General features: G+C 44.9%; 1 protein-coding gene across 1 annotated transcript in view; it reads right to left on the bottom strand.

The window, feature by feature from the left end:
- The window catches only part of LOC123486424 (usherin-like), a gene marked incomplete at its 5' end in the record, with an annotated part of 64,384 nt that extends 46,260 nt beyond the window's left edge, over positions 1-18,124 (bottom strand). Inside the window, 8 exons of the mRNA XM_045217731.1 lie at positions 869-949; positions 2,520-2,756; positions 2,837-3,113; positions 3,228-3,358; positions 3,608-3,796; positions 4,028-4,129; positions 4,674-4,800; positions 17,994-18,124. Of these exons, the coding sequence (XP_045073666.1) occupies positions 869-949; positions 2,520-2,756; positions 2,837-3,113; positions 3,228-3,358; positions 3,608-3,796; positions 4,028-4,129; positions 4,674-4,800; positions 17,994-18,124 (1,275 nt within the window). The remainder of the gene's footprint in view (positions 1-868; positions 950-2,519; positions 2,757-2,836; positions 3,114-3,227; positions 3,359-3,607; positions 3,797-4,027; positions 4,130-4,673; positions 4,801-17,993) is intronic.
- Positions 18,125-27,499: the final 9,375 nt, after the last annotated feature.

Here is a 27,499-nt window from a genome sequence, read left to right as displayed (position 1 = left end):
GCACACTGCCCACAAAATGAGGTGGAAACTGAGCTGCACTTCCTAACCTCCTGCCAAATGTATGACCATATTAGAGACACATATTTCCCTCAGATTACAGCGATCCACAAAGAATTCGAAAACAAACCCAATTTTGATAAACTCCCTTATCTACTGGGTGAAAAACCACAGTGTGCCATCACAGCTGCAAGATTTGTGACCTGTTGCCACAAGAAAAGGGCAACCAGTGAAGAACAAACACCATTGTAAATACAACCCATATTTATGTTTATTTATTTTCCCATTTGTACTTTAACTATTTGCACATTGTTACAACACTGTATATATACATACTATGACATTTGAAATGTCTTTATTCTTTTGAAACTTCTGAGTGTAATGTTTACTGTTAATATTTATTGTTTATTTCACTTTTGTTTACTATCTACTTCACTTGCTTTGGCAATGTTAACACATGTTTCCCATGCCAATAAAGCCCTTAAATTGAATTGAATTGAATTGAGAGAGAGAGAGAGAGAGAGAGAGAGAAGGAGGTAAAGGCTGTTGTTGTAATGTGTATTGTTATATTATCTCTGTCTTGTTTTCTCTGCTCTGTCTTTCTCTCTTTTTCTGCTCTCTTCTCTCTGTCTATCACTCTGTCTCTCTCTTCTCTCTATCACTCTGTCTCTGTCTCTCTCTACCCCCCTTCTCTCCCCCCTCTCTCTCTCTCTTGTCACTGTCTATCACTCTGTATCTCTCTCTTCTCTCTGTCTATCACTCTGTCTCTCTCTCTCTACCCCCCCTTGTTCCCCCCCCCCCTCTCTCTCTCTGATCTCTGAGTGTCACACATCCTACCAGACATGAACATAGTGTTCCAGGTGAGTGTTACCTGTTTCCCGGCTGCGCCCACGTTCCCAGGGTCCTGTGGTCCATCCCCCCTCTCCCGATGCCACCACCCTGTACAGGTACTCTACACATATACACACACAGACAAGTGCGCACACACAGAAACGTGCACACACACACACGCATGTACACAGACAGACGCACACACACACGTAAAATCATCACATATTCAAGATTACACACACAAACACGTGATCTAACTGTGTGACTAAGGACGGACAGTGATGCTATGGAACACCAGGCAGGTAGTAGCTGAATCTCTGCTGTGCTGCTATATTCTGTTCAGACAGACAGACAGACAGACAGACAGAGAAAGAGAGAGAGAGAGAGAGAGAGAGAGAGAGAGAGAGAGAGAGAGAGAGAGAGAGAGAGAGAGAGAGAGAGAGAGAGAGAGAGAGAGAGAGAGAGAGAGAGAGAGAGAGAGAGAGAGAGAGAGAGAGAGAGAGAGAGAGAAACAAACAGACAGACAGACAGGGGGTAGGTAGGTAGGTAGGTAGGTAGGTAGGTAGGTAGGTAGGTAGGTAGGTAGACAGACAGACAGAGACAGACAGACAGACAGAGAGACAGAGAGAGAGAGAGAGAGAGAGAGAGAGAGAGAGAGAGAGAGAGAGAAACAAACAGACAGACAGACAGACAGACAGACAGACAGAGACAGGGGTAGGTAGGTAGGTAGACAGACAGACAGGGGTATGAAGGCCTATAGAAAGTGGTCCATCTATATTTACACAGAACCAGTAAAGCACATTAGGGAAGCTGCTTGCTGAGTCTTTGTCCACTTCTAGAATAGTGCTGATGGAGAGAACATAGTGTATGGACGTGACTGTTCGGACCTCTGCTCTGTCTTCATGGGGTCACTGGACTGTCTGGTTTAGGGTGTATGTGTGTGTGTGTGTGTGTGTGTGTGTGTGTGTGTGTGTGTGTGTGTGTGTGTGTGTGTGTGTGTGTGTGTGTGTGTGTGTGTGTGTGTGTGTGTGTGTGTGTGTGCGCGCGTGCATGCGCGTGCATGTGACATCAAGTTTTAATGTCACATGCACAATTACAGTGAAATGCCTTTCTTGCAAACTCAAAACCCAACAATACAATAATCAATAACAATGTAATACTAGAAAAAACACACAAGAAATACGAAGAAATATGAAGAACACAATAACTAAGTAAGTAAGCATACTATATACAGGGTCAGTTCAAATACCATATTTACAATGTGCAGGGATACTGGAGTGATGGAGGTAGATATGTATAGGGGTAAGGTGACTAGGCAACAGGACATAAGATAAACAGAGTAGCAGCAGCTTGTATGTGAGTGGGTGTGCGTGTGTGTAGACTCAGTATAAATGTATATGCATATTATGCGTGAGTGAGAAGATGATGGAGTGAGTGTGTGTGTGAGTGTGTAGGGCCCTGTGAGTGTCCATAGAGATAGTGCAAAACAAAAAATAAAAGGTTGATAAGGTCAACAAGGATACAAGGTTAACTCAGATAGTCCTAGATATTTTATAAGCTATTTATCAGTCTTAGATAAAGTTAGGTTGGAGCAGCGGCAATGCAGTACGGCGCCATCTTATCAACGTGTCTGTGTGTCCATCTGTCTGTGTGTGTGTGTGCCTGGGTGTGTGTGTCAGTAGGTGTGTTACCTGTAAAAGGCTGTACTCCCAGGTCACTGGCCTGTGTCTCTCGGCCCGTGTACACCAGTACAGAGTCATTGCCACGGCAATAGAAGATGCTGTCGGTTGCTGGGCAGCCATCCAGATTGATCCTAACAGAGCGGCGGGTGGCGGCAGACAGACTAACGGCAGAAATATCCGGTACACCACCGGAACCGGTAATGGGACCACTCCGAATTGTTACACCCCTCACACACCCTCCCAGACCTTCCCAGGAGAGGAGAGAAGGTGGGGGTGAGATGGGGGAGGTAGAGGTGAGCTAGGTGTGTGTGTGTGTGAGTTCTCACCATGTCTGTGACTGTGGCTAACCAGAGCTCCATGGTTTAGTTCAGGAGGCACTCCTCCCAGGTAGAGGGGTGAGTCCACCCCTAACTCCCCCCCTGCCACCTCCCTCAGCTGTTCTGACCAATCATTGATGGAGGCTGAGATAACAGCTCCCTGTTTGACCAATGAGAGTTGGTTCCAGCCCCCGTCGCAGTAGCTAAGCCCCGCCCACATGCTCAGCTCGGTCATGTGACCACGCCAGGATAGAACCAATGACAGCATACCTCCTTCCAACTCAGCCTGGGACAGAGAAGAGAGGTTAGTGTGTGTGTGTGTGTGTGTGTGTGTGTGTGTGTGTGTGTGTGTGTGTGTGTGTGTGTGTGTGTGTGTGGGTGTGTGTGTGTGTGTACTTACCAGTATATAATCAGAGGTGTGTGTGTTGTAGGAGAACAGCAGTAGAGCGTTAAGTTGGTCCGTCCTGAACTCAAAGGAGATGTCAAAGTCTTCTCCTCCACTGAACACCTCTTTACTCAACTCTAGAAACCCTAACACAGGACACACACACACACACATTCAAGTATATACGACAATACAACATAACGCTAACAAGTCTCTTGATTCTTACTGTCTTTGCTCAGTTATACTGTATTTTTAACAAACCTCACTGGCCAGTTACAAAGATAATAGAGGATATCAAGATTTCACTAAAAATGACTTTAACATGATTTTCTTCTTCAAACCAGGAAGTCACTAGAGAGTGAGGCCTCTTAGTTCTAAACGGTCTTTGTTGCTACCTTGTCCCAAGAAGTGGGCCCCCTCCTCTGTGTGGGCGGGGCATCCCTCCCAGCTCTCATAGGCCACCACCCTCTCTGTGGCTCTGGACCAATCAAGAGGCTGCCACACCTCAGAGGGGTTGTCAATCATCTTCACCTGCACGTCTCTAAGGCAACCAGAGAACGCCTGTTGTACCAACTGAGCATCGCCTAGAGAGAGAGAGAGCGAGAGAGGGGCGAGAGAGGAGGGTGTGAGTGTGTGAGAGAGAAAGAGAGAGAGAGAGAGAGAGAGAGAGAGAGAGAGAGAGAGAGAGAGAGAGAGAGAGAGAGAGAGAGAGAGAGAGAGAGAGACTTTTATGTCATTCCAATTCCTACAATGTTTCCTTATTACAGTATTTCACTAGGAACAAACCAATTATGTGTGATTGTGAGTGTACCTACCTGAGTCTTGTCTGAGTAGAGTGAAGTCCTCTGGTAGCCCCCCGATGAACACCCCTGTGTTCTCCCCTATAATGGTACTACCGCTGGAGGCTGATGCATTACCTAGATGAGGGAGGGAGGGAGGGAGGGAGGGAAGGAAGGAAGGAGAGAGAAGAGTTAGGGACAGAAGCGTATCATTAACAGCATACATATTCTCTTGTGATATATGAGGCTATATAACCATGTTATGTACAAGGTGAATTTAGCTCCACTGTAGAACACATAATCAGAGAGAATGAGACAAACAGAGAGAGACCAACACACACATACTCAGTTTACTGGGTTCCTGTGGTCCGTATGAGTGCAGGTTGAGTAGAGGAGAGGGAGAGGAGGAGGAGGAGGAGCGGAGAGGAAGAGGAGGAGAAGAGAGGAAGAGGAGGAGAAGAGAAGAAGAGGAGGAGGAGGAGCGGAGAGGAAGAGGAGGAGGAGCGGAGAGGAAGAGGAGGAGCGGAGAGGAAGTGCAGAGCTAGAGTATTCAAATGTTTCTAATCACACAGACGGTGATCAGATTAACCTGGATAATACCTCAATTGAACCCAGGAGAGCCTGGGCTTAAAACACACACACACACGGTGAATATGACATTCCTAACCACAGTGAGTGTTACCTTGGTATTGATCATCCACAATGATCGTTCCCACAGCCTGTTTCCTGGTTGCCATGACGCTGTGCCACTGGCCATCGTTGTAGCTCCTTCCCCCGTCACCCTCCACTCCCACTCCCACTGCCCAGCCCTGGGAGAGGAGACAGAGAAGTCACATACACACCTACACTTGGCCATGTGTGTGTGTGTTTGTCTGTCTGTCTGTAGTATGAAAAATGTATGCACTCACTAACTGTAAGTCGCTCTGGATAAGAGCGTCTGCTAAATGACTAAAATGTAAATGTAAATGTCTGTCTGTCTGTCTGTCTGTGTGTGTGTGTGTGTGTGAGTGTGTGTGTGTGTGTGTTTGTTTGTCTGTCTGTCTGTGTGTGTCTGTGTGTGTGTGTGTGTGCGTGTGCGTGCGTGATTTCTTCTGAAGTATGCATGGCATCATCAGTATCGGCACTTAGCAGGCGAGATGGGCACTCTGCAGAGAGAGAAGAGGCGCACACACACACACACCCACCCACAACAAAGCGGTGCATTTTGCTGTGTGATGAAGATTTAATGATGAGATCAATATATGTATGAATGCCAAGGTATATCAGCATCCTGACACCTTTACTACCCAGTAGACAGCACACATGTCTACTTAACAACACCCACCACAACAGGACAGGACAGGACGGGGCGAGGACGGGACAAACTCTCTCTCTCTACCTCTCTCTCTTTCCATCTCTCTCCCCCTCTCTCTCTCTCCGTCTCCTCCCTCTGTCTCTCTGTCTGTCTCTCTGTCTCCTCCCTCTCTGTCTCTCCCTCTCTCTCTTATCGTCTCTCTCCCTCTCCCCCTCTCTCTCTCTCCGTCTCCTCCCTCTGTCTCTTTCTCTGTCTCCTCCATCTGTCTCCCCCTCTCTCTCTACCGTCCCCTCCCTCTGTCTCTGTCTCCTCCCTCTGTCTCCCCCTCTCTCTCTCTCTCCGTCCCCTCCCTCTGTCTCTCTGTCTCCCCCTCTGTCTCCCTTTCTCTCTCTCCGTCCCCTCCCTCTGTCTCTCCGTCTCCTCTCTCTGTCTCTCTCTCTGTCTCCTCCATCTGTCTCCCCCTCTCTCTCTCTCTGTCCCCTCCCTCTGTGTCTCTGTCTCCTCCCTCTGTCTCCCCCTCTCTCTCTCTCCGTCCCCTACCTCTATCTCTCTGTCTCCTTCCTCTGTCTCCCTCTCTCTCTCCGTCCCCTCCCTCTGACTCTCTGTCTCCTCCCTCTGTCTCCCTCTCTCTCTCCGTCCCCTCCCTCTGTCTCTCTGTCGCCCTCTCTCTCTCTCCCTCCCCTCCCTCTGTCTCTCTGTCGCCCTCTCTCTCTCTCCCTCCCCTCCCTCTGTCTCTCTGTCTGTCTCTCTGTCTCCTCCCTCTGTCTCCCCCTCTCTCTCTCTCCGTCCCCTCTCTCTGTCTCTCTGTCTCCTCCCGCTGTCTCTCACCCCGTCCCCTCCTTCTGCCTCTCTGTCTCCTCCCTCTGTCTCCTCCCTCTCCCCCGCTCTCTCTCTCCGTCTCCTCCCTCTCTCTCTGTATGTCTCTCCGTCTCCTCCCTCTGTCTCTGTCTGTCTCTCTGTCTCCTCCCTCTGTCTCTGTCTGTCTCTCCGTCTCCTCCCTCTGTCTCTCTGTCTGTCTCTCCGTCTCCTCCCTCTGTCTCTGTCTGTCTCTCCGTCTCCTCCCTCTGTCTCTCTGTCTGTCTCTCCGTCTCCTCCCTCTGTCTCTGTCTGTCTCTCCGTCTCCTCCCTCTCTCTCTGTCTGTCTCTCCGTCTCCTCCCTCTGTCTCTGTCTGTCTCTCCGTCTCCTCCCTCTCTCTCTGTCTGTCTCTCCGTCTCCTCCCTCTGTCTCTGTCTGTCTCTCCGTCTCCTCCCTCTGTCTCTGTCTGTCTCTCCGTCTCCTCCCTCTGTCTCTCTGTCTGTCTCTCCGTCTCCTCCCTCTGTCTCCTTCTCTCAATTTTCTATTCAATTCAATATACTTTATTGACATGGAAAGTAAAAAACTTACATTGTCAAAGCAAACATATAGCAAGGATGACCAAATAAGACAGGAATATAGGCCTACTAGACTGTTAAAGCAATAATAATGATAAGGATAATAATATATTAATACAATTAATACTGTAATGACTAGTATTGGCATGGAAAAGCCTCTCTCTCTCTGGGTGAGGCATATTGAAGCTGTGTTGTTGTCATACCAGATTGTATAACTTCAGAAACTCAGCTCTTTCTAAACCAGTTGGGACCGTGTCAGATAATGCGATTGTATTGCTGGGCATATACAGTTTTCATGTTTTGTATGTATGCTGCTTCAACTAATGGGAATAATACACTCTAATACTAGAGTTGATATTTTACACTGTCAAAATCTGTCCTGTGTCTTTTCTAATATCTCTCTTTATCCATCCCTCCTTTCACTCTCTTTCCTTCTGTCCCTCCCTCCTTTCCTCCCTCCTTTCAGGAGGTTTCATTAAGGTCCTGTGAGATCAGAGGGGTCAATTCTGTCATACTCCCAAAAAGCCTCTTCAGTCTCTCTGTCCATCTGCTGGGCTGCTTGGCTGGGTCTAGGGCTCAATTTCATTACCTATAGGGCCAAACCGTGTGTGTGTGTGTGTGTGTGTGTGTGTGTGTGTGTGTGTGTGTGTGTGTGTGTGTGTCTGTGAGTGTGTATGGCCTTTATACACTAAACACTATTATTATAACGATACCAGATTTTTTACTTTGATACCGATACAAGGTTTAGTATCATGACACTCCATACCGAAACAATACTCAATACCAAAATGATATTCGATATTCAAAAATAAAACACTGCATTAAATAACAGAAGAACAACTTCAATTTTCCTCATGCAAAACCATACTCAGAGCAGCCAAAATTATTTTACAATTACATATACACTGTTTTAAAATGTTATTTGATACATACTGTATCAGGGTTAATTTGCTCATCTATGGTCATAATATTGGGTCAAATTACATGAATTAGACCTATGATTAATTACTAATTACAGCTAAATATACTGAACAAAAATTTAAACGCAACATGTAAAGTGTTGATCCCATGTTTCATGAGCTGAAATATAAGATTCCATATATATACCATACGCACAAAAAGCGTTTTTTTCTCAAATGTTTACATCCCTGTTAGTGAGCATTTCTCCTTTGCCAAGATAATCCATCCACCTGACAGGTGTGGCATATCAAGAAGCTGATTAAACAGCATGATCATTACACAGGTGAACCTTGTGCTGGGGACAATAAAAGGCCACTCTAAAATGTGCAGTTTTGTCACACAACATAATGCCACAGATGTCTCAGGTTTTGAGGAACCGTGCAATTGGCATGCTGACTGCTGGAATGTCCACCAAAGCTGTTGCCATATAATTAAATGTTCATTTCTCTACCATAAGCCACCTCCAACGTCGTTTTAGAGAATTTGGCAGTACATCCAACTGGCCTCACAACCACAGATCATGTGTAACCACGCCAGCCCAGGACCTCCACATCTGGCTTCTTCACCTGCGGGATCATCTGAGACCAGCCATCCGGACAGCTGATGAAACTGAGGTGTATTTCTGTCAGTAATAAAGCCCTTTTGTGGAGAAAAACTAATTCTGATTGGCTGGGCCTGGCTCCCCAGTGGGTGGCACCCATGGCTGCGACCCTGCCCAATCATGTGAAATCCATAGATTAGGGCCTAATAAATGTATTTGAATTGACTGATTTCCTTGCATGAACTGTAACTCAGTAAAATCTTTGAAATTGTTGCATGTTGGGTTTATATTTTTGTTCAGTATAATTGTATGTATTAAACAAATAGTTTAGGTCCAAAACATCATAAAAACACTTTGAAGCTAATTTCTAAAGATTCTATATTGCAATAGTTTACATGGCATAGAAATACAATGGATTTTACACAGCATACTATGATTCCCAGAGTGCATTTCACTTCCCAGGGTGCAATGCTCCACCCATGGCTGCTGGCTGGCTAGTGGCTACTGCTAGCAAGCCCAGACAAACGCGATATAGTTGAAATACACTACCGTTCAAAAGTTTGGGGTCACTTAGAAATGTCCTTGTTTTCGAAAGAAAAGCAATTTTTTTGTCCATTAAAATAACATCAAATTGATCAGAAATACAGTGTAGACATTGTTAATGTTGTAAATTGCTATTGTAGCTGGAAACAGCTGATTTTTTATGGAATATCTACATAGGCGTACAGAGGCCGATTATCAGCAACCATCAGTCTTGTGTTCCAATGGCACGTTGTGTTTGCTAATCCAAGTTGATCATTTTAAAAGGCTAATTGATCATTAGAAAACCCTTTTGCAATTATGCTAGCAGAGCTGAAAGCTGTTGTGCTGATTAAAGAAGCAATACAACTGGCCTTCTTGAGACTAGTTGAGTATCTGGAGCATCAGCAATTGTGGTTTCGATTACAGGCTCAAAATGGCCAGAAGCAAATAATTTTCTTCTGAAACTCGTCAGTCTATTCTTGATCTGAGAAATTAAGGCTATTCCATGTGAGAAATTGCCAAGAAACTGAAGATCTCATACAACGCTGTGTACTAATCCCTTCACAGAACAGTGCAAACTGGCTCTAACCAGAATAGAAAGAGGAGTGGGAGGCCCCGGTGCACAACTGAGCAAGAGGACAAATACATTAGTGTCTAGTTTGAGAAACAGATGCCTCACAGGTCCTCAACTGGCAGCTTCATTAAATAGTACCCGCAAAACACCAGTCTCAACGTCAACAATGAAGAGGCGACTCCGGGATGCTGACCTTCTAGGCAGAGTTGCAAAGAAAAAGCCATATCTCAGACTGGCCAATAAAAATAAAAGATTAACACAGACACTGGACAGAGGAAGATTGGAAAAAAAGTGTTATGGACAGACGAATCAAAGTTTGAGGTGTTCGGATCACAAAGAAGAACATTTGTGAGACGCAGACCAAATGAAAAGATGCTGGAGGAGTGCTTGATGCCATCTGTCAAGCATGGTGGAGGCAATGTGATGGTCTGGGGGTGCTTTGGTGGTGGTAAAGTGGGAGATTTGTACAGGGTAAAAGGGATCTTGAAGAAGGAAGGCTATCACTCCATTTTGCAACACCATGCCATACCCTGTGGACGGTGCTTGATTGGAGCCAATGTTCTCCTACAACAGGACAATGACCCAAAGCACAGCTCCAATAACTATTTAGGGAAGAAGCAGTCAGCTGGTATTTTGTCTATAATGGAGTGGCCAGCACAGTCACCGGATCTCAACCCTATTGAGCTGTTTGTCACGATCGTTGAGAGACGGGTCAGACCAAGGTGCAGCGTGGTATGCGAACATGTTTATTTAACTCAAATAAACATACAACAAAACAATAAACAATGTAACATGAAGTCCTCAGGCTATACACATACAAGCCTAAACACGGAACAAGATCCCACAACTAAGGTAGGCAAACAGGCTACTTAAGTATGATCCCCAATCAGAGACAATGAGCGACAGCTGTCTCTGATTGGGAATCACACCCGGCCAAACATAGAAATACAATACCTAGATCGTAAACATAGAAATAATAACATAGAACTTCCACACCAAAGGTGTGGACTCCGACCGCACAAACCTGACATAACAGGGTAATCCTCCCGCGATGCACCAAGCCCTGTCTGGACCCTGGTGTGGGAGGCCCCGACCCTGGAGAGGGGCTGACTTCTGGGTCTGAAGTGGAGCCGCTGACCGGAGCTGAACTGGTCCCAAGTGGAGCGGACTGCTCTGGCTCCGGAGTGGACCCGCTGACCGGAGCTGGACTGGGCACCGGTGGAGCGGACTGCTCTGGCTCCGGAATGGATCCGCTGACCGGAGCTGGACTGGTCACCGGTGGAGCGGACTGCTCTGACCCCGGAGTGGAACCGCTGACCGGAGCTGGACCGGGCACCGATGGAGCAGACTGCTCTGGCTCCAGAGTGGATCCGCTAACCGGAGCTGGACTGGGCACCGATGGAGCGGACTGCTCTGACCCAGGAGTGGAGCAGCTGACCGGTGTTGGACCAGGCACCGGTGGAACGGGCACGGGCCGTGCCGGACTGGGAACACGCACCACTGGCTTGGTGCGAGGAGCAGGAACGGGCCGGGCCGGACTGGGAACACGCACCACTGGTCTGGTGCGAGGAGCAGGAGGGGGCCGGGCCGGACTGGGGACGCGCACCACTGGTCTGATGCGAGGAGCAGGCACGGGCCGTACCGGACTGGGAACACGCACCACTGGCTTGGTGCGAGGTGCAGGCACGGGCCGGGCCGGACTGGAGACACGCACCACTGGCATAGTGCGGGGAGCAGGTACGGGGCATACCGGGCTGGCAACACGCACCACTGGTTTGGTGCGAGGAGCAGGGACGGGCCGTACTGGATTGGGAACACGCACCACTGGCTTGGTGCGGGGAGCAGGAATGGGGCGTACCGGGCTGGCGACACGCACCACTGGTTTGGTGCGAGGAGCAGGGACGGGCCGTACTGGACTGGGAACATGCACCCCTGGCTTGGTGCGGGGAGCAGGTATGGGGCGTACCGGGCTGGCGACACGCACCACTGGTTTGGTGCGAGGAGCAGGGACGGGCCGTACTGGACTGGGAACACACACTACTGGCTTGGTGCGAGGAGCAGGAACGGGCTGGGCCGGACTGGAGACACGCACCACAGGTCTGGTGCGAGGAGCAGGAACGGGCCAGGCCGGACTGGGGACGCGCACCACTGGTCTGGTGCGAGGAGCAGGCACGGGCCGTACCGGACTGGGAACATGCACCACTGGCTTGGTGCAAGGTGCAGGCACGGGCCGGGCCGGACTGGAGACACGCACCACTGGCCTGGTGCGGGGAGCAGGTACGGGGCGTACCGGGCTGGAGACACGCACCACTGGTTTGGTGCGAGGAGCAGGGACGGGCCGTACTGGACTGGGAACACGCACCACAGGTCTGGTGCGAGGAGCAGGAACGGACCGGGACGGACTGGGGACGCGCATCACTGGTCTGGTGCGAGGAGCAGGCACGGGCCGTACCGGACTGGGAACACGCACCACTGGCCTGGTGCGGGGAGCAGGTACGGGGCGTACCGGGCTGGCGACACGCACCACTGGTTTGAAGCGAGGAGCAGGCACGGGCCGTACCGGACTGGGAACACGCACCACTGGTCTGGTGCGAGGAGCAGGCACGGGCCGTACCGGACTGTGAACACGCACCACTAGCTTGGTGCGAGACGCAGGCACGAGGTGTACCGGACGGGGAACTGTCGTTAGAGATCTCCAACTGTACCAGTCTTTTACTCTCCATGCCCAGTCCTCCTCCAGTGAGGACTCCTCCTTGAGCCCCCACGAGTGCAGTGGTCGGGGCTCTTCTCTATCGATCCCCGACCGCCCTTTTAGCCCCCCCAAACATTTTTTATTGGGGCTGTCTCTCGGGCTTCCTCCTCGGCCGGCGCCTTCTGTGTTCCTCTCCTGCCTGGGCCTCCTCCTTCGCCCAGGGTCCTTTACCTGCCAAAATCTCCTCCCATGTCCAAAAACTCTTCCCCACCTGTGTCCAGGGTGTCTGCTGCTCCTGGGCACACTGCTTGGTCCTCGTTTGGTGGGATCTTCTGTCATGATCGTTGAGAGACGGGTCAGACCAAGGTGCAGCGTGGTATGCGAACATGTTTATTTAACTCAAATAAACATACAACAAAACAATAAAAAACGTAACGTGAAGTCCTCAGGCTATACACATACAAGCCTAAACACGGAACAAGATCCCACAACTAAGGTAGGCAAACAGACTACTTAAGTATGATCCCCAATCAGAGACAACGAGCGACAGATGTCTCTGATTGGGAATCACACCCGGCCAAACATAGAAATACAATACCTAGATCGTAAACATAGAAATAATAACATAGAACTTCCAAACCCTGACTCAACTAACAAGAGTTCTATACGTCAGGGCGTGACACTGTTGTGGGAGCAGCTTGACCGTATGGTAAGTAAGAAGTGCCCATCAAGCCAATCCAATTTGTGGGAGGTGCTTCAGGAAGCATGGGGTGAAATCTCTTCAGATTACCTCAACAAATTGACAACTTGAATGCCAAAGGTCTGCAAGGCTGTAATTGCTGCAAATGGAGGATTCTTTCACGAAAGCAAAGTTTGAAGGACACAATTATTATTTCAATTAAAAATCGTTATTTCTAACCTTGTCAATGTCTACATGTCCTATTCATTTTGCTATATGTCCTATTCAAACTCATTTCATGTATGTTTTCATGGAAAACAAGGACATTTCTAAGTGACACATTTTTGAACGGTAGTGTATATTGCTGTCAAGTTATGAGTGCATTACACATGACTTTTGTGTTGTGTAATGATATTATAATGCTCACATGAATGTCATGCTGAATATATGTTCATGTCATTGTCACTCAAAAACAATTCAAATTTAGTAGAATAACGACAACATTGCAATGCAAATGTCATATGTAAAATTGTTTTTTATGTCGTTTTGGAACTAAACCTCCCTTGCACTGCTTTGGAACACATTTTGTTTAGTTGTTTCGGTGGGCTGGTCCTCATCATCTGCTCTGTAATCAAAGTATTCCCACAGTTTGCTTCTGCAGCCAGTTTTTGTCAACAAGCTGCGGGCGTTGAGGTATGATGTTTTAGTTGGAAAAGAAGAAGAAGAAGAAGCCATGCTGTCTGCATTTTTCTCTCTCCTCTCACTTGCTTCTCAAAAGTGGCTTGCGCTGTGTCAGCTGCATGCACAAGCACAAGTAATCTGGCTAGTTTAGATTCAGACAAATTACTACACAGACTCGATCCTCTCAATCTGTATATGACGTGAGACACATTTGACAGAAGTAACAAAAATGTTAGTACCGAAACTATAAAAAGTAGTTTTGTTATACCGTGCAACACTACTAAACACTCCTTCTAGAACCGATGAATCCAACTCTGCCTTCTCTGGAATAATAGAGAAAGGGGTTAGGTGTGTATGTGTGTGTGTGCGTGTGCCCCACCGCCCCCTCTCTCTTTAATAAAGTGTATTTGGGAGTGAAAGCTGATGGAGATAGCTATGCCCACTTCCGGTTGCCAGATAAAGAGCACTTATCCAAAGTGCTGCCCCACACATAAGGCTGCCATTAGGGGAGTCAGCCCTGGCAACCTTGGGGGGTTGAACCCAATCTCTTACCGTATAGAGAACACAGGGAATTTACTTTGTTAGGGTGGGTTACCACACACAAACAAATACACACATGACCGCATGCACACACACACACACGGTCACTTTCCCATTATTCATGTATTTATTTATTCATTCTCTCTCACTATCAGGAAGCATAAAAAGGACCTCCTAACTGACTCAACTAGAACCCTTCTCTGTGTCTTTGTGTTAGGCTATACTGTCACTGACCACAGAGGCCGATGTGTTTAATAATCTTAAGTCATACTGGCAAGAGCAGTGTGCAGGTTTTTCTTTGAGGCTATATTGTATACATGCTGTTTGTGGATCTTCCCTGCTTAGCACCTTTATCACACTGACACAGAGAATGCTGTCAAACGCTCGTTGCACATGCCAGAGTATATTTACTGTGTGTGTGTGGGTGTGTGTTATTTACATGTATTAATAACAACATTAGTCAGATCATTATCTTGTCATGTTGACCCAGATTCTAATGACATATTGTTTCGTTTACATATGTTACATACTTAAAACGCATGCCTCATTGGCACCCTAGACTTTTATTGAACATTGACCGGAAAAGCTTGATCTTGTGTACTAGGGATGGGCATGTGTAATCAAGTACTCGAACGGACATCTAAAATTTATCTTTAAGCAGGAGGTTTTTTCTCTCCAAATACTGTAAAACTATCTGGTGGAATGTGCATTATGGCTGCCCGAACAGGCAAGTGAAAATGTGTCTCGAAAATGTTTTGTCTTGAAGACAACGTTCATTTGCTTTAACTCTAGTGTTCCATTTGTATTTAAGGGGCACAAAAAATTTTTTACCAAACCAAACATCACACAGTTCTTCTCCCTAAATTCCCTTTCCCCTCCGTGTCACTCACTAAATTGTGTTCCGACTGCTCCCTCTACACACGCGTGCTGAGTGCTGAGTGCTAACATGTTCCTGTTAGGCATACTTGAAAAAAATGCCTATAAAAACATATCTAACTGATGGGATACACAAGCTACATTCCTTGCTAAATAATTACAGTTTTATCATAAATTCCAAATGGACTTCTTGATTGTAGTAGGGAAATATGTGTTCCAACAACGAACTGGAGTTTTGGAATAATTGCGTCCAGTATATTTTCCGCTTAAGGCTACTTAACGAACTGCTAGTGCCATTTAGAATTGGTTAGCCTAGGCTATAACCCCCCTAAACATAGACAGGTTCCACACTGAAAATATGCAAAAACATTAGTTTGATAAAGACAATAGAGCGTATTTTCATCAGAATCATTAAGCCAAGGCCTACTCACCAAACAGATGTCGTGGCCGTAATTCATCACCATGCAATGAGGAATTGTTAATCCAAACAACAGGCAGAATAAACTAAATTGAACGTCTATATCGAAAAGAAGACAGATTTTGGTTTGTACCCCTACATCTTTTCTTCTTCTTTCAACTCACCAAATTGAGCCCTGTTTCAAATGATTACTCAGAATAACTGTTCCAGACTGGAGATGCGCATCACTTCACAATGGCAACAAAAAAACATTTGGAAAAATATTTTATTTTATTTTATTCTGTTATATTACATCATGTTTTTTTTACTATAAAATAGGTGTGTCTTGACTGTGATAAGGGTTCGGGAAATAAGAGCGCATTGTCTGCTAAATTAACAAAACAAGGCTATGCCATTGCACAGCCATAGGCTTCTACAAGAAGATTGTGTTCCATGATATAATATAACCAGTTGATATTTCGGTTTCAATAAATTCATCTTAAGTGACACTTGTTTTTTTTATTGACTGAATATATATGGGGCAATTTAGCAATTAGGATTTGATTTCTGTAATGGTTATGATAAATTAGACATTGTTGCGCACTGTTGGCATATTGATAAATGCGCACATATTTTTTTTACAGTGCGGGCCTTGTGTTCTAAAAATAGATTCGATTTTTCATTACATTATTCGAGTAAAATAATGTGAATGTACATGCCTATCCCTATTGTGGACTTCTGTTAAAAACATACTCCTCTTTGTTACTTGCTATAACATTCAGTTAAGAGCAAGGCCGGGATTCAATCAAAGGCACATTGTCATCAAGTGCATTGCAATGCGTAGAACGTTATTTTAAGTAAACACACTCAAACATAAATTACCTTTTCATTTGTCAACAATCCCGGCCTAAATCATATATAGCTACTGTATGGCTGGGGGCGGGGGGTGTGTGTGTCATATTCCACACAGATACCCAGTGCTCCCTAACCAGTGTTTAAAAAGACAACTGTAACTCGAGAGGAGAGGAGAGGCATGATTAGTGATAGCTCTAACACTACAGTAGCTAAACATCCCTCTATGAGACTGTGTTTCATAAAATGCTCATTCATTCCATCATTAGAAAGTGTGTGTGTGTGGTGGTGGTGGGGGGAGCATACCAGTTTCCTGTGTCACGCCAAATTAGGTCCCCCGTGGTGGTAATCCCATTAGGCCTGTTGAATTGGCTAATGGGGGAACTAATGGGGGAGCTATCAGGGGACATTAATCGACTGCGACACCACTCCTAGTGTTAATTACCAAACTAGCCTAACTAAATGTGTTTGGGAATGCTGCTGCGGAGCTGGAGGAAGAGGTCCTTATTGAGTGTGTGTGTGTGCGATCGTGTGTGTGTGTGTGTGTGTGTGAGGGTGGTTATTGGGGAGGAAAGACAGTTGGTGGTCTGACGGACACTCGCGTGAAATCGTCTGCCATCATCGCTTTCATCATAAGAGCAATTGAGTCGAGAGTGTGTGTATATGCGTGTGTGTGGCTGTAGCCTAATTAGCTAGGGATTGGTATGCATGTGCCGTGACTGCAGGGAAGGAGTTAATTGGAGGCTGACACACTTTGAATGTTTCTCTTGAATGAAGAAAAAAAGAGGAGGTTGCCGATACGATTTATCAGTTGAAGAAGTTATAATGTTCCCCCCAACGATTGGATTTATCAGATGAAGAAGTCATAATGTTCCCCCCAACGATTGGATTTATCAGATGAAGAAGTCATAATGTTCCCCCCAACGATTGGATTTATCAGATGAAGAAGTCATAATGTTCCCCCCAACGATTTGATTTATCAGATGAAGAAGTCATAATGTTCCCCCCAACGATTTGATTTATCAGATGAAGAAGTCATAATGTTCCCCCCAACGATTGGATTTATCAGATGAAGAAGTCATAATGTTCCCAACAACGATTGGATTTATCAGATGAAGAAGTCATAATGTTCCCCCCAACGATAGGATTTATCAGATGAAGAAGTCATAATGTTCCAACGATAGGATTTATCAGATGAAGAAGTCATAATGTTCCCAACAACGATTGGATTTATCAGATGAAGAAGTCATAATGTTCCCCCCAACGATAGGATTTATCAGATGAAGAAGTCATAATGTTTCCCCCAACGATTGGATTTATCAGATGAAGAAGTCATAATGTTCCCAACAACGATTGGATTTATCAGATGAAGAAGTCATAATGTTCCCCCCAACGATTGGATTTATCAGATGAAGAAGTCATAAAGTTCCCCCCAACGATTGGATTTATCAGATGAAGAAGTCATAATGTTCCCAACAACGATTGGATTTATCAGATGAAGAAGTCATAATGTTCCCCCCAACGATAGGATTTATCAGATGAAGAAGTCATAATGTTCCCCCCAACGATAGGATTTATCAGATGAAGAATTCATAATGTTCCCCCCACCAATAGGATTTATCAGATGAATAAGTCATAATGTTCCCCACATGGAACACAATGCGGATTTAATAAGTCACAGGAATTTGAAAATCATCAGTGACTCAACTGGAAACCTGGAAATCAGACTGGAAATCTCTTTACGTTCCTCAGTAATCAGTTTTTTCCCTCATACTAAACCATCTAGTATCAGACAACAGTTATTGGGATATACATATTTTTTGATACACAAATAATATACTGGCTATCTATTCTATAGTATCACACCTAGAAGAAACATCTGAAATGTGAAGGTTGAGGGTACTTTAATCTGCAACGGCCATGTTTGTAGTTTGCCTGTGGGTCAAACCGGAAGGACGGACATGTTTGTAGTATGTTACCTATGGGTGAAACAGGAAAGATGGACATATTTGTAGTTTATTACCTGTGGGTCAAACAGGAAGTAGGGGCGTCCATTGTGGATCTGCAGAGCCAGGTACTCCTCTTGGTTTCCAGGAGACACAGCACAGAGGAGCAGGCCGTCTGACGCTCGCGTTCTGAAACTCAACCGGAGACCTGGGGGAGAGGGGAAGAGAGAGGAAGAAAGGAGGAGAAGAAGAGATGTATACATTAGAGCGTGTGAAAACCTACATTAGGAGATAAAAGGTGATCTGTGCCTCTGTCGAAGGGTTTAGAGTGTGTCCCAGTGGACTCCTCACACACTCCTCTCTACATCCCGCCACAATCCACCTATGTGTGTGTGTGTAATGCATGTATGTGTATGTCTCCTAAACCCACTTCCCCTGAGCCCCCATGTACATCCTCAAGTCAGGATAAAACATCATGCTTTGAAGCCCCCAGCTGTGTATTCATGTCTCCATTTGAGTGTGTGTGTGTGTGTGAGTGTGTGTGTATGTGTGTGCGTGTGTATGCGCACGTGTGTGTGTGTTAATGTGTGCCTGTGCCTGCATTTGTGTGTGTGTGTGTGTGTGTGTGTGTGTGTGTGTGTGTGTGTGTTCAATCCAATGTCTCCATTAGGACTCCAGGGGAGCACTGGATGCTCAGGCTAAACACATCTCCTCTGGTCTAATCTTTGACTGGTCTCTGTGTGTTAATCTGATAATCTGTAGTTAATCTGGGGAGGTAGAACAGGAGCTCTCTAAGGCACGTCTAACTCCCTCTAACCTGACAGGAGACTCCCGGAAGACAACTCTATCTATCTCTCTCCTTCCCTCCGTCTCCATCCCTTTATCCCTGCTTTAGATCCCAAACTCGGATACAGGGATAGAGAGATAGAGGGATACAGGGATAGAAGGATAGAGGGATCGAGGTAACACCCTCAGAATTCTGAGCTCGGCCTCTTTGGGAAAGTCATAAGTGTGGGAATTACAGAGGAATTGGGAGACCGATTACGAGTCATGACGTTAAACACAATGTGATGGATTCAGAAACTTCTGAAATCCCAGTGGATCTAAAGACTAACAGAATAATAAAGTACTTTAAATGAATAAAGTACTATACATGAATAAAGTACTATCAATTAATAAAGTACTATCTTATCTTATATTAAAAGAGGTCAGCATGCAGTAACCATAAAGTGCTGAATTGAAACAAATAAAAATACTGTATATCACATGTACATGAAGCTACATTCCAGTAAACACGCGTGTCATCCACATCTCTGACCTTATCATTAGGGACAGGAGAGGGGCCATGACAGATATGTGATGTAAAGTTACCCCACTCTCTCTCTCTCTCTCTCTCTCTCCCTGTATAAGCCTCCATAGAGAAGAGTACTGCTGATCTACAGTGAAGGATTATTCACGGATCGTGTGGTGTTTTTTTTGTGGGGAGGAGGACATTTGTTTTGTATTTGTTCCTGACTGGCAGGGCAGTTTTCTGTCCGGGGTGGGTGGCGTACAGGGCTAGGCTTGGGGCTGACACTAGACCTATACGTTGGAGGGCCTAGGTTCAGGGTAGTGAACAGGCAGAGGGACTGTTTAGCTACTTACTTGTTGGTGCAGGCGAAGATGGCAGTATGGAAAACAGGAAGCATCAGATGCAGGGGTGGGTTGTACGGACCCTAGAGCTATGCTGCTGGGGCTACTATATAGAGCTATGCTGCTGGGGCTACTATACAGAGCTATGTTGCTGGGGCTACTATACAGAGCTATGTTGCTGGGGCTACTATACAGAGCTATGCTGCTGGGGCTACTATATAGAGCTATGCTGCTGGGGCTACTATACAGAGCTATGTTGCTGGGGCTACTATACAGAGCTATGCTGCTGGGGCTACTATACAGAGCTATGCTGCTGGGGCTACTATACAGAGCTATGTTGCTGGGGCTACTATACAGAGCTATGTTGCTGGGGCTACTATACAGAGCTATGCTGCTGGGGCTACTATACAGAGCTATGCTGCTGGGGCTACTATATAGAGCTATGCTGCTGGGGCTACTATACAGAGCTATGCTGCTGGGGCTACTATATAGAGCTATGCTGCTGGGGCTACTATATAGAGCTATGCTGCTGGGGCTACTATACAGAGCTATGCTGCTGGGGCTACTATATAGAGCTATGCTGCTGGGGCTACTATACAGAGCTATGCTGCTGGGGCTACTATATAGAGCTATGCTGCTGAGGCTACTATACAGAGCTATGCTGCTGAGGCTACTATACAGAGCTATGCTGCTGGGGCTACTATATAGAGCTATGCTGCTGGGGCTACTATATAGAGCTATGCTGCTGGGGCTACTATATAGAGCTATGCTGCTGAGGCTACTATATAGAGCTATGCTGCTGGGGCTACTATATAGAGCTATGCTGCTGGGGCTACTATATAGAGCTATGCTGCTGAGGCTACTATATAGAGCTATGCTGCTGGGGCTACTATATAGAGCTATGCTGCTGAGGCTACTATATAGAGCTATGCTGCTGAGGCTACTATATAGAGCTATGCTGCTGGGGCTACTATACAGAGCTATGCTGCTGAGGCTACTATATAGAGCTATGCTGCTGGGGCTACTATATAGAGCTATGCTGCTGAGGCTACTATACAGAGCTATGCTGCTGGGGCTACTATACAGAGCTATGCTGCTGAGGCTACTATACAGAGCTATGCTGCTGGGGCTACTATACAGAGCTATGCTGCTGAGGCTACTATATAGAGCTATGCTGCTGGGGCTACTATACAGAGCTATGCTGCTGGGGCTACTATACAGAGCTATGCTGCTGAGGCTACTATATAGAGCTATGCTGCTGAGGCTACTATATAGAGCTATGCTGCTGAGGCTACTATACAGAGCTATGCTGCTGAGGCTGGTGCGGGCTCGGCTGAGGTGTTGGGAATCAGGGGGTTTTATGTACAGTGGACGAAGAGGGGGGCTTGGTTTTTACTTTTTACGTCAATTACAATGATGTAAAGTTTGTGCCTTAAATTGGCCATTAAAGGTATTTTTTTAAACGTAGTAAAAACATCTCTCTCTCCACCTCTACATCTCTCAATCGCCTCTCTCTCTCAATCTTTCTCTGACATTAAGAGCAGAAATGATGTAGTCTCAGTATAAGAGCATTACATCAGAGCGATAGTGTTTGACTACCTCCTTTTACTTTCTCAGTATTAGAGCAACTTGACCACATACTCTAGCTACTGTACACCCTTGTAGTCTTGTTAGATGGACACATCAGAACCTTGAGGAAGACGATACAGTACATGACAGATAGGTGATGCTAACTTAGCCTGTTTTAACCTGGTGACACTAGTGTAGTCCATCTGAGAATACCCTCTCTCTCTCTCCATCTCTCTCTGACTTAAAAACCTTTTTACTGCAGTGGGCTAAATCAGGGTCACACAGAGGGATTCTTGGTAGTCTTAAACAAATCTACTTCGAAACAAACATATACACCTCACACACATGGTTTTGGGCTTGAAAAAAAAAAGACACCTGTACTATGTCAGATATAGAGTTGAAATGTATTCAATTTTGAGTTTGCATCATAATATTACACTTTATATACATCACAGAAGACTGAAATATAACAAAACCATTTGACATAGAAACACCGGATTTTCGTTGTTTAATTTTAAAAAAAATCTTTACTAATTATGAAAAATATTAATAATATTCCACCCATGAGGCCATAGATTGTGCTTTTGGTAATTGACTGCAGGAAAGGGCTACCTTAGCCTATGTTAACCCTAATGTAGGTAGAGCAGTCCACAGGGGAATAGGCCTTCTACCACTACTGAAGACACTGGCCGTAGGGACATAGACATGTCTTAGACAGACACTCATATGGACTCATGGAGACTTACTGTCCTTGGAGCAGACATGCAAACATCAACATTTACTTGAAGGAAATCCTCCTTCAACAGAAATAGCTGTTGTTGTTAGTCACAACCCACACAAACAGACTGGAGCAATGAAATGCCATTTACTGAAACAAGCAATGCTGTGTGTTGGTGTGACTGCAGTTGAGATGTAGACTCTTGTACGGTTGTTGTTTTGAGTAATGTAAGGCTGTTGATACTGTTGTTTGTGTTTACACGCGTGTGTGTATGCATTTATTCAAGGTATTGATGGATATTAGTAATAATGGCACAGCTTTATTTTAGAAGCTATAGATGTAAGTTGGCTGTTAGCTGTTGGCTGTTTGCGGTTTGCATGCCTGTTTGTTCATAGATGTTTATGAAAGCTGTGTGCTCAGCAGTCTCTCCTCTCTCCCAGTGGTGCTCAGCTCTTTCTGATGACAGTTCGCTACTTCAGGTACAACACATTTCACATGGTCATCGAGCCCAGTTCATCCATCCATCCTCCAGGACAGCCAGAGAGGGAAGAGAGACCCCCGTGGGAGACACCATAGAGACTTGGCTGACTACTCAGCTATCTGTAGGCAGGACCAGGGGGCTCTGTGGAGACCCCAGCTAGAGTACCTCAGCGATAGGGAGACCCCAGGGGAGACCATACTGTCCATTCACTCTCAGGTAGGATCGACCAGACCGTAGAGACATGCAGGACCACTCAGTCAGCAGTCTGTTCTGGCCACTCAGTGACGTGCTGTACCAGGGGCTCTTAGGAGTGTCCAGCTGGGATAGCCCAGAGAGAGAGAGAGAGAGAGACTGCCCTAGGACACCAGAGAAACTTGCTTGACCACTCAGTGACGGAGGCAGCTGACCACTCTCTAGCTGGGACACCCTGAGGTGTGAGGCCCCCGTGAGACCTGTGTCCGGTTTTACTTAAGGGGTTTTAGAGTGGAAAACTATAGCCCGCCTACAGAGGGGAGGGATTTTTTGTATGACGCATGAGTATAAAAGATGGACTCTGAAATTGTGATGGCAGAATTCTCAATGAATAAAGATCTCTGACTATGCAGATCGGGACTCTGTCCGTTACTTAAATCCCAAAAGACTTACAACCTTTTGGGAGACGCACAGAGACACAGAATAGTTTGATAAATAATTCACATAACAGCTTGGTCCTTCGAGCTCGGAATCCAATACCTGTCTCTGTCATTCCAGGTAACTCTGAAAACCGTTGACGGGCGAATGATACATTCGTAAATAGAAAGTCCTGCCCTTTGACATTAAGGGTTAAGACAGGCCAGAGGACACCTGATTAATGACAGAGACGGTGACGGAATCCAAACCTACATTGAATCTTGGCTGCAAGGATAAGGTGAGTAGTCTTTATTCATTACTTGGTGAAATTGATTTGAGAACTTGCTAAAATATTGACTGAGGGTAACGTCATAATTTAAAGTAGCAAATTGATCAATGCGTAGCCATTTTAAGGTAGCCAATTTAAGGTTGTAGCCGGTAGCCGATTTAAGGTTGTAGCCGGTAGCCGATTTAAGGTTGTAGCCAATTTTAAGGTTGTAGCCGGTAGCCGATTTAAGGTTGTAGCCGGTAGCCGATTTAAGGTTGTAGCCAATTTTAAGGTTGTAGCCGGTAGCCGATTTAAGGTTGTAGCCGGTAGCCGATTTAAGGTTGTAGCCGGTAGCCGATTTAAGGTTGTAGACAATTTAAGGTTGGTGGGTCCGTAACGATTCAAGGTAATAGGCCATTACCAAAATAAACTTCCAGGTGGTTGTATAGAGAAGTGGGAGAACCCATTCCTGTTGTATGAGACTGTCAGGAATTGTCAAGATTTCATTGTGGGGATAAATTCCTCCGTAGAGTAGGAGATAATTCTGGGAGACTAGTCAAGAATACCTATACAGGGAGGGGTGATTCCAGGTGTTGTGGTGTGAAGCTGTTTTGAATTACTTGTTATATTGACTTGTTATATAGAAGAGGTGGCTAAGGGATTTTTAACAGTACCAACCATGGGGGGCAAATCCTCACAAGAGGTCCCAGAATTTACTGGGGACGAGAAATACTTGATGTAATTAAACTGGAATCCATGATTAAACAAATGCATGTAAATTGTGGTACTGATCTAAAGAAACAGAAAAGAGAGGGCTTAGAAACAGCCAGGGTGTGGCTAGTAGAAGCTAGAAAGCAGGAAGAAGGCAGGAAGAAAAGTGAAGTGAGTGAGAGTGAAAGAGAAGTGAAGGTTGAGGTCTCAGTGCCTCCCCCAGAGCAGAGGGCAGAAAGGTTATATCCAAACTTGGCAGACCAGGCATGGAGAGAAAATCCAGATGATGAGTACGTAGTGAGGAGAAGGAGAGTGCAGGGGAATAATCTCGCCCCCCCACCGGCCCCACCTCCCTATGAGGAAGAAGGGGCTGGAGGAGGAATGCCGAGACAAAGATTAGAAAGAGAACCACAGGAAAACAGATACAAAATAAGGGGATGTTACATACGGGAATATACAGTGGCAGCAAACATAAGAATAATAACATATGAGGTACAAATATGGAAAGTCAGCAATAGAGGTAGAGGAGACAGACGGAGAAGAGTCAGGTGGGGCTGGCTAAGGGATTTTTAACAGTACCAACCATGGGGGGCAAATCCTCACAAGAGGTCCCAGAATTTACTGGGGACGAGAAATACTTGATGTAATTAAACTGGAATCCATGATTAAACAAATGCAATGTAAGGGTAAGATGGAGCGATCCTATCCCTTAATAGCCCTGCCAAACCCCAGAGCAGGAGAAGACAACCAGCCTGATACCTTATAAGTATACAGAGCGTGGTTGTTTGGCGTGCCTTGAAAGGATCGCAGATTTTGTGGAGTGACTGGCAATGTATGTAGAGGGTCCCTGGTTTGAACCTAGGTAGGGACAGTGGGTAAAGCTTTCGCATTGGGGCTATGGACCTAGATTACTAGGTGGATTGAGAAATGTGAAAGGTTGAATTAGATAGCTTAAGTAGATAAATATTCTAGTTATGTCTATGAAAATATGTTTTTAAGTAGTAATGGGTTGTGGTTACAAGTACTAATGACATGATTTCGTAAGAAGGAAGATGATTAGGGCAGGTCCCCGCGCTTCCCCCGTTGTGTAGGAAGGAGCGGGGGGGGGGGGGTTAGAGACAGTACATAGTTCAAATGATAGGAATAAAAATAAATGTATGCTTATCAACGATAGCAAGTATTTATTTTATTAATTAGGGCCTAATCAGAGAGAACAGTTAAAGAAATTGAATAGCGAACTGAAAATTGCTATAGAGTTGGGACAATTATTTAAAATGAGAAAAAAAAATTATGGTTCTAGTTCGCGGGTAAAAGAGTTGTAAACATTGGTTATAAGTATGAAGTTATTAAACAATAGCTTTATATTTTAATAACATCAATGCAACAGGTTGCAATGATTAAATTAATAGAAAGGGGTTATAGGTTTATATTAGAAGGTGTAGTGAACTTAATGAAACGTGGTATTATATAGTGTCTTCCAGGATTGATGGAAGTCTCCTATAGCATTATGTTAAGGGGATGCCTGGGATAAAATATAATGTCTTACTTACACAGAGTATGTGATTGTATTGGCTAATGAATGAAATATGACATTTACAGGGGCGACAGGAACAATAGAAGGGGAGACAGATTTTCCTATGGTGTTGATAGCAGATTTAGGGGTTCAATAATCATTGTGAGATTTAAAGAGGATATGATCTGAAGGGTAATCAATTAAACATAATCATAGTATACTCAATAAATTTTGAGTGGTTTTATGGATTAGTTATGAGGACTTAGATTGATACAAACGATTATTGATGAGTTAGGACTGGGGATATCTGTATCATGTTTTGTGTGTACTTACCATCTTTAGATTACTGATGGTAATTGAAGGTTAACAAAATGAATAATTTCTCTTCCAGAAGAAAGAGATTCGCTTATCTCATTGGAATGTTGCCCAGTGATAGGGTTAGCAGTTTAATGGAGTTAGGATATATGATTTCTTATGAGAATAAATGTCATGAGGACTTAATGAACACTTGGGATAAGTAACATTTATGAAATATTTAGAATTATGGTAATGTTTAGTATACTATGGGATGGAACAGTTCGTTTAATAATTTCAAATTGCCTCTGAACTTTGTTTTGACTTTCTGGTGTTAATTAATCATCCACACTGGTAAATTCTAAAGGCATGAGAGGAGGACTTTAAGATAGTTTATTTTACCAAGTTGAGGGTAATTTATAATACTGTGAAAAGTGTGAAGAAGATTATAATTTGGTAATAATATATATGATTTGAACCATAAATAACAGAAGAGAGAGAGAGCTTTCCCTGAATGAGGGATACCTGTTGCTAGTCAATTGTACTAATCTTGGATTACTTTTACGGGATAGAAGTAAGTTGAGGTATTATCAAATGTTGTCATTTAAATTTAATTTTTATTATGCTTTAATAAACAACAAGTTGGTATTTGAAACTAAATTAATGCAATGAGCTGCAGTAATCAGAGGAAGGCACAATCTAATGCGAAACAGCTATTACCTAGATCATTTATTTAGTAATGAGATCAGAAAGATAGGAGCAATAAAGAAGCAAGGGACAGTCTCAAAAATAAATAAGGGATGGCAATTGTATGATAAATTACCAATATTACCTAAGTGATTGTTTAGGTAGGTGGTAATATTGACACATGGGCAGTGACATGTGTCAAGAGGAGGGATGGATGGTAGAGCAGATTAGACAACACTTTGTTGCATACAGGATTACTAATTATAAAAAATTAAAATTAAACTTTTGTTCAAGATGTGTTATCTGTGCTCAAAATAATCACCAGGGCAGACAAATGGCACCTCAGGGTGAGTATCCTCCGGCTAAGTACCCCTTCCAGCAATTGGAAATTGATTTTATAGAGTTATCACGGAGTGAAGGGAAGAAAATTAGAGTAACCCCAGATAAAGATGGGTTATCCCCCTTTGAGAAAGTGTTTGGAAGACCTTACAGAATGCCACAGTTGGCAGGACCAGACAGGCAGACATAGAACTAGAGAATACACTAGCAGAACACATGGGAAAATTGTTCATTAACCGTATGTCTAAGAATTTGTGTCCTACAGGAGAATTAAAGGACAAGGTGATTCATAATATATAACCTGGAGACTGGGTGTGGATCCAATCGTTGAGGAAAAGGGATAGAAAGCAGTCACGCTGGGAGGGACCATACCAAGTCCTATTGGTAACTGCCTTCGCTATAAGAATAGCTGAGAGAGCCACTTGGGTCCACGTTACCCACTGCAAAAAGGTAGGCCCACATACCAACACTGTTGAACACACACAGAGTTAAAGAGAAGAACTGACCATTAGGGTTTGGGGGTAAACGCTGTTAACGAAGAAACCCTACCCCGACCTTTCATCACTGTGGGGTGTTTATAGAGGTGTGGGTATGGGGAAGTACCAGGCAGGTGAGTCAGGGACAGGATTGGGATGGCGGTTTTGGGGATTTTGGGGGACTCTGAGCTGCATCATCATGTTAACCATATTATGGATTAATCCAGGTCAGAAATACTGAAACCAAGAAAGACTATTGGGGGAATGATTATTTTAATAGTTAAAG

Source organism: Coregonus clupeaformis, unplaced genomic scaffold (assembly GCF_020615455.1).
Source record: "Coregonus clupeaformis isolate EN_2021a unplaced genomic scaffold, ASM2061545v1 scaf1199, whole genome shotgun sequence".
Lineage (NCBI taxonomy): Eukaryota > Metazoa > Chordata > Actinopteri > Salmoniformes > Salmonidae > Coregonus > Coregonus clupeaformis.
The sequence above is the reverse complement of the archived record's forward strand: the minus strand, read 5'-3'. Positions and strand labels throughout refer to the sequence as shown.